At 41.1% G+C, this 18,355-nt stretch overlaps 1 protein-coding gene across 2 annotated transcripts in view; it reads right to left on the bottom strand.

The window, feature by feature from the left end:
* Window positions 1–18,355, bottom strand: part of ZFHX4 (zinc finger homeobox 4) — a gene marked incomplete at its 5' end in the record, with an annotated part of 160,974 nt that overhangs the window by 32,364 nt on the left and 110,255 nt on the right. For both annotated transcript variants that reach the window (XM_081111535.1, XM_081111536.1), the window contains one exon: window positions 1,470–1,538. In XM_081111535.1, coding sequence (XP_080967661.1) covers window positions 1,470–1,538 — 69 coding nt within the window. The remainder of the gene's footprint in view (window positions 1–1,469; window positions 1,539–18,355) is intronic.

The following is an 18,355-nucleotide window of genomic DNA, read 5'->3' as shown; positions in this document are numbered from 1 at the left end:
TCACACCAATTGTTCCTCTCAAAGCCACTGACAACTTCCAAGCTGTGAAATCCAGTGGCCATGAAGGTGTCTGCTCAGCAGATGTGATCACACCCTCCTCCTAGGGACCACACCTGACAACCTTGCTTGAGCACTGTACCTCTCTTACTTCCTTGATCTCATTTACTACAATCTGCAAATAACTTGTTTATTTGTATAGACATGTTGTCCAAAAATCTTATTCAAGACTTATGCCCAGCAGTCACTGGCACTAATACTTTGAGTGAAGTCGATGACTCCTAGTTTTCTTACTCAGGGTAACCAGGTCTATGGCATGATGTCATCAGTTGAAATGAAGAAAAAGAGGAGAAGAAATGGTTTTGCAGAAAAGAGAAGTTCAATTTGGAATTTGTTATATTTGACTTTCCTATAGAACATCTCCATGGAAATATGCAGAAGGCATGGGAACATCTAAATATAAAGTTTCTCAGAGAGACTGAGTAAAGATGGAGATTTTGTAAACAAGGACAATAAATAAATATGTCAACAGGGAGTGGTATCTTTTTAGTTTGACAATTTTGGTCATAGCCTTGACTTTGCCCTATTATTTCCAATCAGGTCATTAATGAAATCTTTTCATTGATTTCAGGTGAGGAAGGCAAATTGGGCTTGTGCTATTTTATCTTAAGTATGCTCTCTAGTTTTCTAGGGGAAAAATAACATATGTAATAAAAAATTTTTTATGAGAGATGCATAGGTGAAGGTAAACTCTGAATAATTTTTGACAGAAATCCTGACTTTATATTGCAGGAATGTTTTCACTTGCAAAACTGTTTTTGGGTTTTTTTTTGTAAAGTATTTCAATACCCCATTATGAATGCGGAGGACTTTTTATAATCATTTTTTGTTCTATATAACACATTATTATTCCAATTGTATAAATCTGGGGACTGGGATCATGTTTATATAGCAGAAATAAATGAGGTGTGTTGTAGCAACATGGGTGAGTTTCCTCTTAAATTATCTGAATATAATGCCGCTAACAAGGCCTGGCTGCCATTTTTTAACATACACATATACACACAAAGCACAGGGAATAGTAAATGTGTTGACATGGCTACACAAAATCCAATCAACCCATTGACTGCCAAAAATAACTCCACCATCCAGGTTTTTTTAATTGTGTAAAAATAATATCTGGCTTTCTGGCTTAGCCTTTGTATAAAATTGACCACTTCGGTGAGACTTCACAGTGTACACATGCAGATGTGAGAAATTATGCAGCAGATGTTACTCATTCTTTAAAAAATGTCACTTTACATAGGCATCCAAACATGCAGATATATTTGCTTTTGCTATTAACTTGTTTCTATAAGGGATCTGATCAGATCTAACTGGAGCAGTTCCAGAGATCCGTGCATTACATAAATGATGAGAGTAACAACTGTAGGACAGACAGACACGCTTTTGAGAAGGAACAGACCAATTACCTGAGGTCACTCTCAGCTGCTGCTCCGACAGGTCATCCTCACAGGTCCTGGCTCCCAAAGAGGCAGATTCTGCAGAGAACATCGGAGCGAAAGGTGGTCAGCTCTGCAGTCACAGCCAACAGCACAAGAACCCCATTTGGCTTCCAATGAGATAACTGTGTGGTGGGGCGCAGGGGAGTCTTAGGATCACCTTACATCCTAGTGAGCAGTGGTGAGCAAGATGAGTCAGACAGGGGTGCCCTGAGATTGAATTTCCAACGATGGGCAGTGCACAACGAACGCCACAATGTAGTTCAAATATAGAAGCAGGAAAGGCTCACTGTGACTTGGGTCTCTGGCTAAGTCTACATCATAGTGGCCATGGCACATGACATAAATTATAAGCATGCTTTTACTTCTCTGTCAAAGTAGCAAAAAACAACAACAGTAACAACAACAAACACCCTCAATATATGGTAGCTGCTGTGAGACCAAAGCTGAAAACAATCACTTCAGGAAATGTCCAAGTCATCAATAAACGCAATAGGAGACCCCGTTCTTTTATTTGCGCTCCACAGCAGAAGGCCAGCGATGGCCTGGTTTGCTCAACTCAACCCCAAACACAAATCATGACTTTCATCCAATTCCATGCTTCCTTTGTATTCCCTATTGTAGGGAAATCTAGAAAAAAACAACAACTAGGCCTTAGAAATCAACACCAACACCTCCCTCTTCCTCCCCACTGAGTCATCACTCGCTCTTGGTTCCATTTGACAACGGCCCCCGTCCCATGTGTTTCTCTGGTCCCCCGTCACCCTCTCATTTCTGGCAATTTCAGTCGCTTCCAGAGCAATCTCCCTGCCTCAAATTCCAATCTAATCTCTCATAATATCTTGAGAGCTATTTTTCAAGAATACAGAATTGTATGAGCACAAATCCTGGCTCTACCACTTTCTAGATATGGGATCTTTGTATACCACTCAATCCCCTCATTTGTAAAATGCAACTATAATCAGTAATTGCAAGAGAAAATAATACAGACATGAGATGGTCTTCCAAGTGGAAAAACAGGCCAAATCTTATTGACAAATTTTAAAAAAGTGGTCACGAGATTCTTACACTGACAAAGACAGTCATGTTCATCTAGCAATAGCATCTCTGGTTGATTCTGAAGGTTTTAATTAAACAAATAATTAACCTTGAAAATAGAAGTGCACACCAAGGCACTATTATTGCTTTTGCTAACTGTTGTTCCTCCTATGTATAAAACCTTTGGCCTTTGGTGGTAATCTACTTAAAAATAATACAATCAGTACAAATACTCAGTAGCTTCCCATCACCAACTAAAAACATTATGTTTTCTTGTAACTGTCTCTTACATTTGTCTGGAAAGGAAGAATATATCCTCAGTCTTTGCTTATAAATCCAGCAATAGCTCCCAAACAGATCACAGTACTGAAGCCATCCCACATGTCACTCAAGAAGCCCACCTCTTCCGCACGATCTCTCTCTCTCTCTCTCTCTCTCTCTCTCTCTCTCTCTCTCTCTCTCTCTCTCTCTCATCTTGATGCCTTGAGCAATGTTGTTCCTGGTATTTGTTTAATGTCTTTTTGTTTTATCATGTTAAACTCTTATTCTTCCCTCAAAACCCAAAGCAAGTGTCACCTCCTCCACGCTCCCATAACAATTAGCTTACACATACGTGACAGGAATTAGTGTCTGTTTTTGGTATAACTTAAAGAGCTCTGAATTTAGAGTCCCAGGCTCTGGGATACTATATGAAATTCTCATTTTTATATTCACCTGTGTTAGGATACTTTTATTCAAAATCCTCATCCATGCCTTATAACCTTAAACAGATGACTCCCAAAAAGACACTAATTCCTTCACATATATGAATGTGTGTGTAAAGCAATTTTCCCCTCTTTTCTAGCAAAAAAAGAATAATTCGTCAAGGAACCCTTAGTGTTTTACACACACACACCAATAATGTATTAAAGAGACTAGTTCAAATAGATATCAGTAGTTCTTCAGTGAGCTAGACCAAATGACTGCTATCCTTAAAGATACATTAAAATAAAAATAAAGCAATGACAACTTAGTAAGAGTGTATCTCTGCTGGGTACTGTGATAGCTACTCGTATAAAAACAGGCATGCAGTCCCCACAATCAAATCACGAGGCTTGATGAGTCCTTATTTACACATCAGGAGGCTGGGGCGCAGCGAGGTTGAGGTAGCCCTCTGTCCTCAGGCTCCAAGTGTGAGCCTGACGAGCTTGGAACAAACCCCAGGGGGCTGGTACAAAACTCTGAGGAATCTGGGATGTGTCCGGTCGGAAGAACACAATAGTTAGGAGCCTAGGAAAGTTTCCTATCTTTGTGAAGGCCAGAAACCAAGAGGGAAAAAGAAAAAACAAACAAACAAAAAAAAGCAACTGTTCACTAGTCCTGCGAACATTCTGATATTTCATAAAAGATTTATATTCTTTGAATATGAAATGTGACCAAATAATCATTTGGTACCACATGGAAATCATTTAAGAGTGATTTAAGGAGATGTACAAAATGTTCAAACCAGAAACTGTTTTTTAACCTCACAAATTAGGTCACGTGGTACTGGAGTCGGCCCCAGTGACAGTGACTGGGGCGAGTGAGTTCATAAATGAATGTCGTTCAGTATACCAGCAATTTTTTTTTTTTTAAGATTCTCAACAGTGTTGCTCCCTTTATATAAATGAAAACATTTTAATAAAGGAGCTTTTAGCTTATCAAACAAACCAGTTAACTTACACTTCTCTGCCGGTGTACAATGAATTGTGCGAAATCTGGCAAGGACACACAGCATCTTTCAATATTTCCCTTGCATAATTGCTCTGTAATAACAAATCTGACTGCTGTTAACATGGTCTGTCCCTTTCGAGGGTGATTTAATTAGATTACTAATTTGTGTTCTCTAGCACCTAACCTTTCTGGTTTAATACTATTAAAAATAGTACCACTGACAGTTTATCCAGTATTCTATTCTGTCAGTTTGGCAATGATCACAGATTTGAAAACGGTACCAAATTACTCTATTTTGATTAACACGACGTGGGCCACGTTTTCCTGTGTAATAGTTTATTGATCATCACCATCACCATCCTCAACAACACTTACAGAGGACTTGCTCTGTTCCAGGTGTGACTGATGGACACCCCAAGCAACGGGCGGAGCTAGGATTTGAACGCACACAGCTTTATTCCACGGACCATCCTCTTAACCACAATGGCATACTGAGGCACATATTTAAGATCCTAAAAGTAGTTTTTCTCTTAATTCTGCAATGATTCCTCATGTTCATTTTTCTCATTTGGCCTGAATTCTAACCACCTATGCTCTTAGCCTAACTCAAAGGGTTCCACTCCCAATGCAATGCTTAAAACCTAAATTTGGGGGATTCCTCTTCCCTTTAATTGATAAGAATGGACGTTCTCACAGTTCTCTCTCATTTCCTTGCTCTGTGACATCCCCTCACTAACTCCCCATCTCATTTCTCCTTCTGACCTTTCCCTTCCCTTATATAAATACTATTGATCCTGGTAAATAAACTGATAACTTTCAGGCATCTAATCTTAGTTCAAAATCAAGCTCTCATCTTCCAAATCTTTTTGCCCCTGCTAATCCTATGTAATAAAAGGCTAATATGCAAATTGTCCCCATAGGCGGGAGTTTGGCAGACCGGGAGTTAGACGTGCGCTGACCACCAGGGCTGGTGAGGAACATGGAGGACATCGATGACGCAGCGATGGCAGTGGGCGGCAGTGGAAGCACTGCTGGTCCCGATGGGCCCCGAAGAGAGTGGGACCGCGGCGGGATGGTGGAGCAGGTGAGCGGGCAGCGACAGGCCAAGGTGGGTGCAAGCGGGAGACCCAATTGCCCCGCTGGTTGCCCCATAGATGGCGGTCAGCAGTGGCAAAGGGGAGTGGGGCCAGTGAGTGGGTGGCACCAGGCCAAGGCAGGTGTAAGCAGGGGCCCCTGATTGCACCGCCAGTCACCCCAAAGATGGCAACTGGCAGCGGCGGCTCCAGGCCAAGGCGAGTGCAAATGGGGGCCCTGATTGCCCTGCCAGTTGCCCCACAGATCGGCCCTGATCGCCAGCCAGGCCTAGGGACCCTACCCATGCACAAATTTCATGCACCGGGCCTCTAGTCTATATATAAAAAAGGCTAATATGCAAAGTGTCCCCTCGGGAGTTCGATCACTTGCTATGATGTGCACTGACCACCAGGGGGCAGAGCAGAATGAAGAAAGGCCCCAGCCTGCGGCCAGCAGCTGGGGGAGGAAGGTCCCAGCTGGCAGCCAGAAGGAAGCCCCCTGGCAGGCAGCCAAAAGGCCCTGATTGGCCCTGATAGCTGGCCAGGCCTAGGGAACCTACCCATGTACAACATTCATGCACCGGGCCTGTAGTTGGAATAATATTGTTTAAAAAAAGATTATCATTAAAAACCTGATGGTCAGGGAAAGATCTGGAATTTTATTAAACAGTCTAGATACATAAACAGAATTCTAAGTTTAAGGTTTCTTGTTGTGTTTGTGGAATAAATGTCATCTAATCTGCACTTGATGATTGCAACAGCCATGTGCTTTTTATATTCTTATCAGCAAAATTTGGGAAGCATTTGGCACAAGTTCAGTAGAAAATAGAATTTTTAAAACAATGGGTGAATGTTTAAGCTGCCAAGTATTATACTAGGGTGGGATTTGCCTACAAAACTCCCACATCTCACCCCTACCACTGATTTGTTAATGCATCAAACAATAAGGCGTATCACTATTTTTATTTTTTAATATATTTTTAGTGATTTCAGAGAGGAAGGGAGAGGGAGAGAGAGCTGGGAACATCAATGATGAGAGAAAATCATTAATCAACTGCCTCCTACACACTCCCTACTGGAGATCCAGCCCACAATCTGGGCATGGGCCCTGACCTGGAATCAAACTGTGACCTCCTGGTTCATAGGTTGAAGCTCAACCACCTAGCCACGCTGGCTGGGTTGTATCACTATTTTTTATCAACATGTTCAGCACATAAAATAAAATATATATAGCCAACAGAATATTAAGTCAAGTGGCCTAAAGTGATAAAAAGAAAAAAAAAACATTTTTTCTGTATCTCAGGTAATATTATTCTTAGTTCTACTTCACTTTCATCCACACACACACAAAAAAGGAGGAGGAAGAGGAAGTAGACAAGGAGGAGGAAGAAGAAAAAGAAGAACCCATTTCTTACTTTTTAATTGGAGAATAAGACTAAATTTTAAAAGTCCACAACTTGCAACAAGGCTTCTGGGTCCCCCTCATCTCCCTTGAAGCCCCTCCCATCTCCAGCACAGCTCTGTGATGTTTCACAGACTGAATACAAAAGAGAAAATATCTGTAGCTCTCTCAATTTCAAAATAATATAAGAACACTTGTCAGAAACCTGTTAAGTGCTAAGCATGTAACATGTATTCTGTTACTCAATCCTTGCAGTAAATCTATTAAAAAAACATTGCTTTTATGGAAGAGATGAGATATCAAAGGTCAGACATTTTAAGTAATTTTTTCCAAAAGCTAAGAGCACTGGAGGGAGGGTTTGGACTGAGTCTGTCTGGCTCTAAAATTCTGTGTTCTCCTCTGAACAACACTCCCTCCAGGCAGCCCCCAGGACTCCAGGGCCAGGAAGTCTAAAATCTTTGGTTTTCCTACCTCCTAAAAACAAACAAAACAACAACAACAAAAAACCCAGCTCAAACTCCCTCAAAGCAAATTCATCATCACAACATCAATATTTAGAAGATCACATCAGATTCAACATGTATTACTATCTTGGTAGTTACATCTGAATAAAGAACTCAGCACTGGCTTGTGCACTGCAAAAGCAAAGCCTGTTTTCAGAGGAAGCAAGTTTGCAATTAGAAATGATTTCAAGTGGTCTTCTCCACCCTTTTCCTATGTGGATACAAAGCGTGCTCTTCTAAAAAGCAGAGCAACTCAGCATGGTACCAAATGGCTTTGAGTAACCAAGCAACATCATCTTTGTGGACCTGCCGTGCTTTCTCTTAAATTATTTCTCCCCTCGCAGTGAGAGACTGGAGCACATTGGGTGCTCCAGGACCAATTATCGGAATGAGGCTGGATTTGTAATTCTTCATTTTCTGGAAAAGTGAAGCTCATTGCCCTGCCCAGTTTCACCCATAAGCTATTTTCATATAGTGAGGGAGGAGTTCCCTCCTGGGGCCTCTAGGCCAGGCATGTCTGATCACTTCTTCCTGCCTCTTGAATCATCTATGACCTCAGTTTAATGGGACTTCAAAAGAATTTAATAAGTGCCTGATATCAATTAGTTTCAATAAATTACTCATACACCTCCTTAATGTCTCATATTTTAAAGTACTCTTCCTGAACATTTTTTTACGTTTACTAATTCCTAATACACTCCTCCATGTAAGATTCTGTTTTATTTCTGAGAGTTCTGAAATTGAAAGATCAAACTTCTATTGTCATAACTTAGGAATAATATGTTCACAGCTACTAACCAGTTGCCCAGTTATTGAAACTTAAGTCCTTAAAGGATTTGTCACAATCTTTATATTCTCTACCCGGATGGATCTTGAGAGTATTATACTGAGTGAAATAGTCAGATGGAAAAGGGCAAGGACTTCCCAGCCAGTATGGCTTCGTGGCTGAGTGTTGACCTATGAACCAGGAGGTCATGGTTCGATTCCTGGTGAGGGCACATGCCTGGGTTGCGGGCTTGATCTCCAGACAATCAATGATTCTCTCTCATTGTTGATGTTTCTACCTCTCTCTCCCTCTCCCTTCTCTGAAATCAGTAAATATATATATACCAGTATATTTACAAAGACTAGGACCATATGATTTCATTCATATGTGGGATATAAAACAAAAAGCAACCAATGAACAAACAAACAAAAAAGCAAACTCATAGACACAGACAACAGCATGTGGTCGCCAGAGCGGAAAGTGGGTGAGAGGAGAAGGAAGAGGGAAAAGGGCTCAAATCTGTGGTGACAGAGGAGACTAGTCTTCAGGTGGTGAGCACAGCGTCCATACATACGATGATGTTATTAAGTTGTGCACCTGAAATGTATACAATATCATTAACCAATATGACCACAATAAATGTAATTTCTAAAATGCTGAAAACAATTTTCACTCCTTAGCATGTTGTGTTGGCTTCACTAGTCAGCTCATCAACACAGGAAGCACCTCTGTCCACATCCAGCTCCTCTGACCCACTAATGGCCTCTGTTCAGGGGGAGCACTGGCAGTTTTGTGGTTTTTTAATAAGATCTTGTTACTGATTGTGAGAGAGAGTGAGCGGAAGGGAGAGGGAAAGAGAGAGAGAAACACTGATGTGAAACATTGAGCATGGCCTCTGTGGGGGATCGAGCCCGCAACCCAGGCATGTGCTCTAACTGAGAATCGAACCTGCAACCTTTCAGTGCACGGGATGATGCTCAACTATCTGAGCTATATTGGCCAGGGCAGCACTGGCTGTTCATTTCAACACTTTTCTTTCCATCTCATGGCTAGTTTGTAATCCAGGAACACCTCTACCTCCTTCTCTACAATGACCACATTTTGTGAATAGCCTCATTTAGGTCAATGTCTCCTGAAGTTATATTTTTTTAATTAAAAAGAAAATCATATTAATCCATTAGTGCAACTGTATTACTATTCCTTTAACTTTCTCAAAGCCTCTTCCAAGGTGATCATTGACCCTCAGGGCAATTGCATTTCTTTGTCTCCATCCTGCTACTTGGTTTTTGGAAGCCTCTATACCTGCTCTTACAGTTTCACCTGGAAGACCTCTGCAATGATGGGCACCTCCCCTAAGACAGCATTGTTTTAAAATTACTGCAACAATTAGAGAGTTGAATCGGGTTCACAACATTAAAAACATGTCCTGTGATCTGTAATGATTTCACAATTCCCACGATTTTACTTCAGACACATTCAGTGAGTTACCTGGGTGTACTTTTTGGGAATCATTATCCATGAAACACCCTGGTTCTCTCCTGTGTGGAGAACCAGAGCAAGAGGATCCGTGTTGAAATAATGGTCACTTTTAAAAAAAAACTATTTGAGATTCATTCCTTTGCTTCAAATTTTGACCAAAGAGAAAAGGTGAGCCATCAGTGACATAAAAATTGCCCACTTCTGATATCTTTATCTGGTCCTTAGAAAGCCTGCATTGTTCAAAACATTATTTCATTAGGAGAATATTGATTAGTCTTACCCATATATTTGTGCTGGGGGGGGGGGGGAACATTTACTTAAGAACCAAATACCCTCGAGCTCAAATCCCAACTCTACCCCTTTCTAGCTATTTGTCAATGCAAATTAGCCCCCCCAGAAGCTCAGGATCCTACATGTGAAATGGAAACAAAAATACCCAGATTTCAGGGTGCAATAAAGTTAATGAATATATAGTATCTAGAACTGAATTAGTAATTGTACTCATGTGATTCTTTTGTGGCTTTGGTCTGTCCTGCCGAATACAAGTTAGTCAGAGAGAGGGTTGGTGTTCTGGCTTTTTAGATTGTGTTTATATGTAATGTGCACCCTATCCATCAGTGACGTTTGTGTTTTAAGCCTTTAAAATATCACTATTATTTGTGTAGATATTTTGGAAATAGCAAATGTTAAAAAGACTAAACACTGGTTTCCTAAGCAATTTGAAAGTTTTGGTTTTTTTTAAATCCTTAAGCAAATCTTACATAGGCTGCCATAAAAGTGGTACGTGAACCAAGTTCTAAAGACTGTTCAGGCCACACTGATTTGACCCTTTACAAAAGTTATAGTGAAGAAGATGAACTCTGAAGACTGGCACTGATAGACAAGTTGACCCTAGATTTCTCTTGCAAGAGAGGGACCCTCCCCTCCCCCATCGTCAGCCTCTCAGAGGAGGAAAACTTGAGGAGAAGTCACAAGTAATCTCAGAATGTGCAGGACTGCAAACACGGCAGTGTCCAGAGCTCAAAAAGTATCCATTCACAGACCAACACTGGGCTTGAGTCATTTTCTAGAGTCTTTCTTACGTGCAGTCCCCTAAATCCGAGGTCGGCAAACTGCGGCTCTCGAGCCACCTGCGGCTCTTTGGCCCCTTGAGTGTGGCTCTTCCTAAGCCTTAGGAATACCCTAATTAAGTTAATAACAATGTACCTACCTATATAGCTTAAGTTTAAAAAATTTGGCTCTCAAAAGAAATTTCAATCGTTGTACTGTTGATATTTGGCTCTGTTGACTAATGAGTTTGCCGACCACTTCCCTAAATCACATGCCCTACTGAACACATCATCAAGCACAAAACACTTTTTTCCTGCAAAGCAATTCACGGCGAACCACACAGACAATATTTTAGAACTTTCACAAAGGCAAGGTAAATGGGGGATGTAATACCATAGGAATTAAAACTCTGGCTTCAGTCAGTGTGAATTTAAATATCTATTAACAACTTGGAGCCAGTCTTCTCATCTGCAAAGTGAGGATAAAATTCTCTCTTCTGTTTGCCACACCGAGTGGTTGTGAGGGTTATCCCCGCCTCCCAGTGACCACGCACAACCAGGAAATACAATCTTTGCACGACATTTCCTAAATATTTAATGTCTTAACTATGCTGACATGAACTGTACCCGTACTGCTTAGAATAAACTATTCTACACAGTTCTTCATATGTGGGGGAATTATTGCTTCCCGTGTGCAGGCTTATTTATTTTGTGAATTATATATGGTCATAAAAGAAAATCCTCGGATGACTAGATCGATTCTTTTTATCAACACTATAATTGTTGAAATAAATTTACCATTAACCTAAGACGCAGAAAAGTTTCCTAAATTATATGTAAATAATCCTTGGATTTTTCACTGTTTGGAGTTTTCTACCTTTCACCACTTTAGGAAAGGTCAAATTTATATAGTCATATACCCCAAATTACACTTATGAGAATTGACCTAGGCAATGATGGATACAAATACAAGTGAAATAAATCTGAAGAGGGAAAGTTAGTGAAAGTATGCTTAGCCCCAGAAAAAGAAGATTAGAAAGGCTAGGTTAGAGCCAAGAGTGAAAAATGTACTGTTGGAACCTGCTATGAATTTTCAAGACAATACTTATGCATACTCATGAAATGTTTATTTAATAAATCATTCATTAATGAGCAAACAGATTGATGAGATTTGGCACATGGCTTTCTTTGGACTGTATTAGCAGCAGGAAAAAAAAAATGGTTTCTGAGACATAGCCAATTTTTTTTTTCTCCTTTGCCTGAATGCAAGAATTGGAAAAGGATCCCTTGATTCTGGCAAAGTAGAGTTTTAAGCAGAGGGTGCTATAATCAAATTAGCATCTTTGGGATGCTGTGCAGAGGTTGGAATAGAGGAGGAGTTTTGTTATAAAAAAGAAAAAAGAGGACACTGGAACATTCATTGTACTTCAATCTATTACTGTCCAGAAGAAATCCTGGATAAAGGAAGAACAGTGATTCCACTGGAGAGAAAAAAGAATGTTAAAAAGTCCAAGGTTGGGGTGAGAGAGAAGATGATGAGCTCAATTTTGGACATGAATTAGAGCACAGCTGGTCAGTAAACATTTAAATTTATGGTACTAGATCTTGGAAGAGAAGTCTGAGTGAAAATACTTGGAAGCTAATAATTAATACTTTTAAGTGACAGTTCTCAGGAAGAGCACAAGGAGTGTGGAAGATGAGGGCTGAGGACAAAATCCGAGGAAGGACAACTAAGAAGTAAGTGGTGCTAAAGATTACTGAAAGATGATAAAAGATAATGGCAGAGAACAAAGAGGTAGGCAGAGGAGCCTGGAGGGACTGGTAAAACACTGGGCAAAGGAAAGTAACATCTCCAGAAGTTGGAGGCACACATGTAAAAATGACACAGACAAGTCAAGTAAAAAGAGGCACTGGTAATATTGTGAGAGATGACGGTGGCTTGGATCAAAGAGGCAGCAGAGGAACTGCTGTATATTTAAAAGAGGAGTAGACAGGACTTAACAATGAAAGTGAGAGAACAAAAAGAATCAGAAATGATTCCAATAGTTTTGTGCCCTAGAAGTCAGAAAAATGGAGATGCCATTTACTCAGATGAGGACAAATGCAGATGGAACAAGCGGGGGGGGGGGGGGGGGGCGGGAAGGCTTGGAATCTGTAGCTTAGAACACATGTCCAAGTAAAGGTGTCAAGTAGGCTCAGATGGGGTCAGTGGAGAGAGAGAAAGAGAAAGAGAGAGAAAGAGAGAAGAAGGGAAGGAAGGAAGGAAGGAAGGAAGGAAGGAAGGGAGGGAGGGAGGCAGGGAGGGAGGGAGGGAGGGAGGGAGGGAGGGAGGAAGGAAACTTAGTGAAAGAGATGTTTCAAGAAGGAAAAATCAACATGTTGAAGGTTGCTGATTGGTCCAGTCAGATGAGGACTAGGAACTGGTCATTAGATTTGCCAAAGAACAGGTCCTCAGCGTCCCTGACCAGAGCTTCCTTTGTGGAGTGGTGATGGCAAATACCCCTTGAATGTGGGGAAAAGAGAATGAAAATGAAGAAGAGGTGGCAAGTGCAGACAATTCTCTGGGGAATTTGCTGTAAAAAGTATCAGAGAAACAAGGCAGCATGTGGAGGTGGATGTAGGTAACATCATGGGAAGTTATTATAAGTGGGGTGATTTAGAGAACGTAGGTATGATGACAGGAATGAGCTAGTGGTGAAAAAGCTATTAATGATGTAGACGAGAGTGAGGCAGTGACCGATGGCAGAGGAGACATGGGTGTGGATTTCTGAAGAGCGGTAGAAATGGGGATAGAAGTCAAGTTATCATGGAAGTCAACGGAAGTCGGTCTATGACTGACCAACCTCACAAAAGTTGGAGATTATCAGAGTCATGACAGAATGGGAGAGGAGAATTCAAGTAGGAAGGACTGAGGAGAGTAAAGAGGGACTAAAATGAAGGAGAATGATGTAAAATGGGGACTGGGAAAGAGGGTCAGAGAGCAGGACCCCACTGGTTTTAGCACATAAAACTACTGCTGTCTTCTCTATGATACACAGAGACGGAAACCATTTTGGCTGAGTAATGACTTGACTAGCCATTCTATGTAGCTATGAGCCAGTACCACTGCCTTTTCACTGTGGATATTATGGAGGTCATACAAGCATTTATTATATCAACAAAAATTAGAAACCTTGCAGAACATAAACCGTTCCCTATTAAACTCTTCAATGAAGTGTTATGGCACCCCAATCACATTGTATTTTTAGTAATATTTCTACATTTGATCAAAAACTTATATATAATGCACACAGCACATGCATTTTAAGATTTTGGTACAAGATGGTGATAAGGTCTCAAAAATGTGTGTTGATTTGGGCCATTGGTTGTCATGACTCTAGATGAAGTGACGCATGATCACCGTTGATGTAAAAGGTGACATAGAAGCTGAAATCCTGTTGCCATAAACATCTTATGATTAAAGCAAGCAAAATATAAGTCTGCAAAACGTTAAATATATTGCTATTCTAAAACACATGATAATAGCAGATAGCAGGAAAAACTGAACGTTAGTGTGAACAATTCACAAATGATAACCAGAATTCAAATACAAAAAGGCTCACAATAAACAAAAAGCCAGCAATATGATCACCTTAAGAAAATAAACAGTATGTTGGAGGGGCTGCGAGGGCAATATAGTGGTAAGGAATCTAATGGTAAAGAAAATGAATAAAAAGGTAACTTATTTCTCTTTTTATCTCACTTCTACACACTATAAATAAAAACATCTCAAGTTAAAAAATAAAGCCAAAAACAAAACAAAACAAAACAAAAAAATAGATCTCTGATGTGACCATTTGAGCTAAATGTAAAATTCTATTTTTGAGGATTTTTTTACATTGACATTATGGAGACTGTAGATTAAAGAAGAGACATATGTTTGATCCAATAGAAGACCTACTATTAAAATAAATTATATCTTTTATGTGGCTAATTTTTATCACCTGTCCCATACACTGTATATCTTATCACCCTGGTCCTCACATCTGTTCTTATGAGGCAACAGCTAATGTGTTGCCCCAAATATCTGGAACTCTGTTTCCAGAGTGAAGAAAACTGACATCTAATTTGCAGGAGCAGCTTGGAAACGTGCAGAGCTGTGTCTATGAATTGTTGAGAAGTCTCTCTCTATTCACAAAATTAGAACGGAACTGGGCGAGGCCAAGCAGAATCAATTCCATTTGTCCCATTTCTGCACCCCGCCCCCTCTCCCGTGCCATCGAAAGGGTTGCTGGGTCTTTACGGACAGATGTCGGGGTACTTGTTTTCCCCCCTTTTGCCGAATGTAAGAGGCACTCCTACGGGGTCCTGAGAACAGGAACGAATGAAGCTCCCCTAACTGACCTCCACCACAACTTCACCCACCGTGGCTCTTTCCCTTCCCCTGTGAGCAGTTCTGGGTTTGTTTTCATTCATAGACTCAATGGGTATTTACTGAATCCTTGCTATGTGCCAGGCAACTCTGAGAGTCACATTATGAAAATACAATGGAACGGCCGAGAGATTTTCAGTTCCATCAATCTTTTTCATTTAGAAACATGCAAACATGTCCAGAACTTCCGTCGTTCCACATTCCATAAAAACTTTCCTCTGTCCTTACTCGGCATAAATGACATTAACAGACTCACATAAATACGAGCTCTAAATGTTATGAAGAAAACAGAGCCCAGGAACATTGCTTCATTAAAACTACAAAAGCCTCTCAAAAATCATGATGAAAAATGACTACCTTTTAGTTGGTTAAAACAACAACAACTTTACGAACACATTACTTCCGCTGCCGACAGTCATTTAAAGCATCATGTCTGAAAGGGGCAAAGCCAGGCCGCACCACCCGAGCTCCCACTTTCCACTCCCCCGTCCACATAGCTGAGAAGTTGCAACAGTCGCCAAGCTGCCAGACTTTAACGGAAACCTTGACTCCTTCCGTGCTTATATTTAGTCAGTAAGTTTGTTCAGTGGGCTCATTTTATTTTTTAAAACTATTTTCTTATTGATTTCAGAGAGGAAGAGAGAAGGAGAGAGAGAGATAGAAACATAAATGATGAGAGAGAATCATTGATCGGCTGCTTCCTGCACACCCACTAGGGATCTAACCCACAACTCGGGCATGTGCCCTGCCCGGGAATCGAACCGAGACCTCCTGGTTCATAGGTCAATGCTCAACCACTGAGCCACACGGCCGGGTTCAGTGGACTTATTTCTAATGCTCTTTTCCATTCACTGAGCATTCCCTCTGTGACTCAGAGTTCCCCTTGAAGTGGCCACCACAGTGATTGGCTTTGAATGACCTTCTGCCTCCAGGTACCACCGCCATCATCCTTCTTACATATGGCTGCCCACCTGTTCCCTAAACGCCTCTCCACGGATGGCATCTGACACTCAAAAGCGTTGGTAGCTTCTCATTTTCTGCCTCATCAAATCTGAACTTCCTTGCGTAGCTTTCAAAGCCTTCCATAATCTCGATCATCTCATTTATCTCCCCTTCTCCTAAATGGTTCTTCTTAGGCTCTCTGTTTAGTTTCTTGCTCCTCGATATAATCTTATTTTTATTCATCCCTATGTCTAAATCATATCATTTCCCCTCTTAACCTTAGGCCTGTGTCTAAATAAAGAGATGCAGAGACAAACAAATAAAACTAGAATTCATATCCCATTCCTACTCATTATTCATGTCCTAAGACCTGCACTAACCATAAAAAAACCCACAGACCCAATGCTCCTCCAAAGAGTCTGAACTTGGTGGGTGCCCTAAAGTGTCCTAATTTACCCAGGTTATTGTGTCAAGTACATTGAGTCTGTCTTCCAGGCAGCTTCTAAACCCCCTGAAGGCAGGGAACTTCATTCTTCTGTTTCTCACAAGCCCACGCCACACTCCATATCCAGAGCTCTTGCCGATGGACTCATCACCAATAATGTCAGCAAAGGCCTAGGTGGTGTGGCCCAGTGGTTAAGCATCGACCCAGGAACCAAGAGATCAAGATTCAATTCCCAGTCAGGGCACATGTCAGGGTTGGGGGCTCAATCCCTAGAAGGGGGTGTGCAGCCAATCCAAGATGTTTCTCTCTTATCGATGTTTCTATTTCTCTATCCCTCTCCCTTCCTCTGTCTCTAAAAATCAATAAAAACATATTTAAATGAAAAATAATGTCAGCAAAGGAGCAGAATCCTCCAGGTAACAGAGTCTGCTTCGCCACTTCATTCTGACACTGATTCCAATTAATTCATCAGGTAGTTGTCACATTTGCTTTTGGATGCAAGTATTTGGTATCCTCTCTCCAAGGTCTATGCTAACAAGCTTTCCTCTTTTCTTTCTCACAAACCACTGTTAACACCTTGTAGAAACTGCTCACTCTCTGCTGTTTTCCTTTCCCTAGTCCCTTGACTGCCTTGTAAATGCATTTAATTCTTTTGAAGTTCAAGAACATTCTTGCTTGAAACAAAAGATCTAGAGGATGAAATAAGAGTGTATAATTATTGCAAAATGGCCATAAAATCACCTCCCCACACTTCCCTTGAGAACCATGGTCAAGGATGATGTGGCTGAGGGCTGAGATAGACTGTCAACTCGACTTTTAATTTTATGAACTATGATGGCTTGGACAAGAAAATATCTTCAAAGGGTCAATATCATTCCTGTTAATGGGAAGAAGACTGAGTGTGAAAGGACTGCTTTGATCAAGGCTTAAAGAAAAGAAAAAAAAATGTATGCGCAAATACCAACAGTATTTTCTCAATTTCTCTTTTTCTTTCCTTTAAAAGGGCTTTTCTTCTTTTCTTTTTAAGTGAGGAAATTGCAGTTAAAAATTATTTTATAGCCCTTAAAATGAAAACATTTGCCTATTAAGCTCTAACGACCTACAATATTCTATCTGTAAAGCATCATTCGGCCCCCTGCTGTTTCATTTAACTTTAGCTGAACCTTTTTTTATTGCTTCCTAATCTACCCTAATTTGCCTAAATCCCTTATTTGCCATTTCTCAAACTGTTTGTTTACATCTCACTGGAAATGTGTAATAATAACAAAGTGCTTTAAGGGCTGGAAATAATGATCAATTCAGACACATAATTTTACTTCACAGCATAAAGACAGTCAAATTAGCAGACATTCACCGGGAGCCCATAGGGTGACAAGGGCCATATCTGGCTAGACCACACTAAGCTGAAAACCACCTGAGTACAGGGTAGGGCAAAGGGGGTTACAGTTGTGATTACTCGAAACACAGAGTTTATTCGTTAATTATTGAATTGTTTTCCATATGAACAAATGTAAACCTCCTTTTGCCCCGCCCTGTACTCAGGTTCATCACCTCCAGGGCTCTAAGTCCACAGGCCACCTGGACCCCAAGGGTGTTCCCTCCCTCCTGCTGCCGAGGCACACACCGCTTTCTGACTCGCTCTGATTTCCTATCCTGCGCTCCTCGATGCCCTTTCTCCTTCCTTTCCTCTAAGAGGAACCAGATACTTCATTTCCAAGCCCCTCTCTACCCTCTTCCTCAGGTACCCATTTTTTTCGAAATCACTAAAGTGCCTTGTTTGGGCTGAGAGCTTAAAGCCTGCAGGAGCAGAAGCACAAAGGTGACTCTGCAGACGACCTCTCTCTAGTCCACTTAGGGAAACTCCAGGTTCCCTAGATGCTTTCTTCAGAAGCACCACGTCCGCAGAAACTCTAAGTTAGCAGCTGCGCCCGGGGAAGGGAGTCTGCCCCGCAACCAGGACGCCTGAGGGACCCCATCGCCCAAAGCCAGGGCTCAGAGTGGTGGAGGAGCCTCTCAGGGAGGGGATGCTGTAAACATGGCAGAGAGCTGGGCTCCA

Source organism: Myotis nattereri (assembly GCF_964212035.1).
Source record: "Myotis nattereri genome assembly, chromosome: 17".
NCBI classification, from domain to species: Eukaryota; Metazoa; Chordata; class Mammalia; order Chiroptera; family Vespertilionidae; genus Myotis; species Myotis nattereri.
The sequence above is the reverse complement of the archived record's forward strand: the minus strand, read 5'-3'. Positions and strand labels throughout refer to the sequence as shown.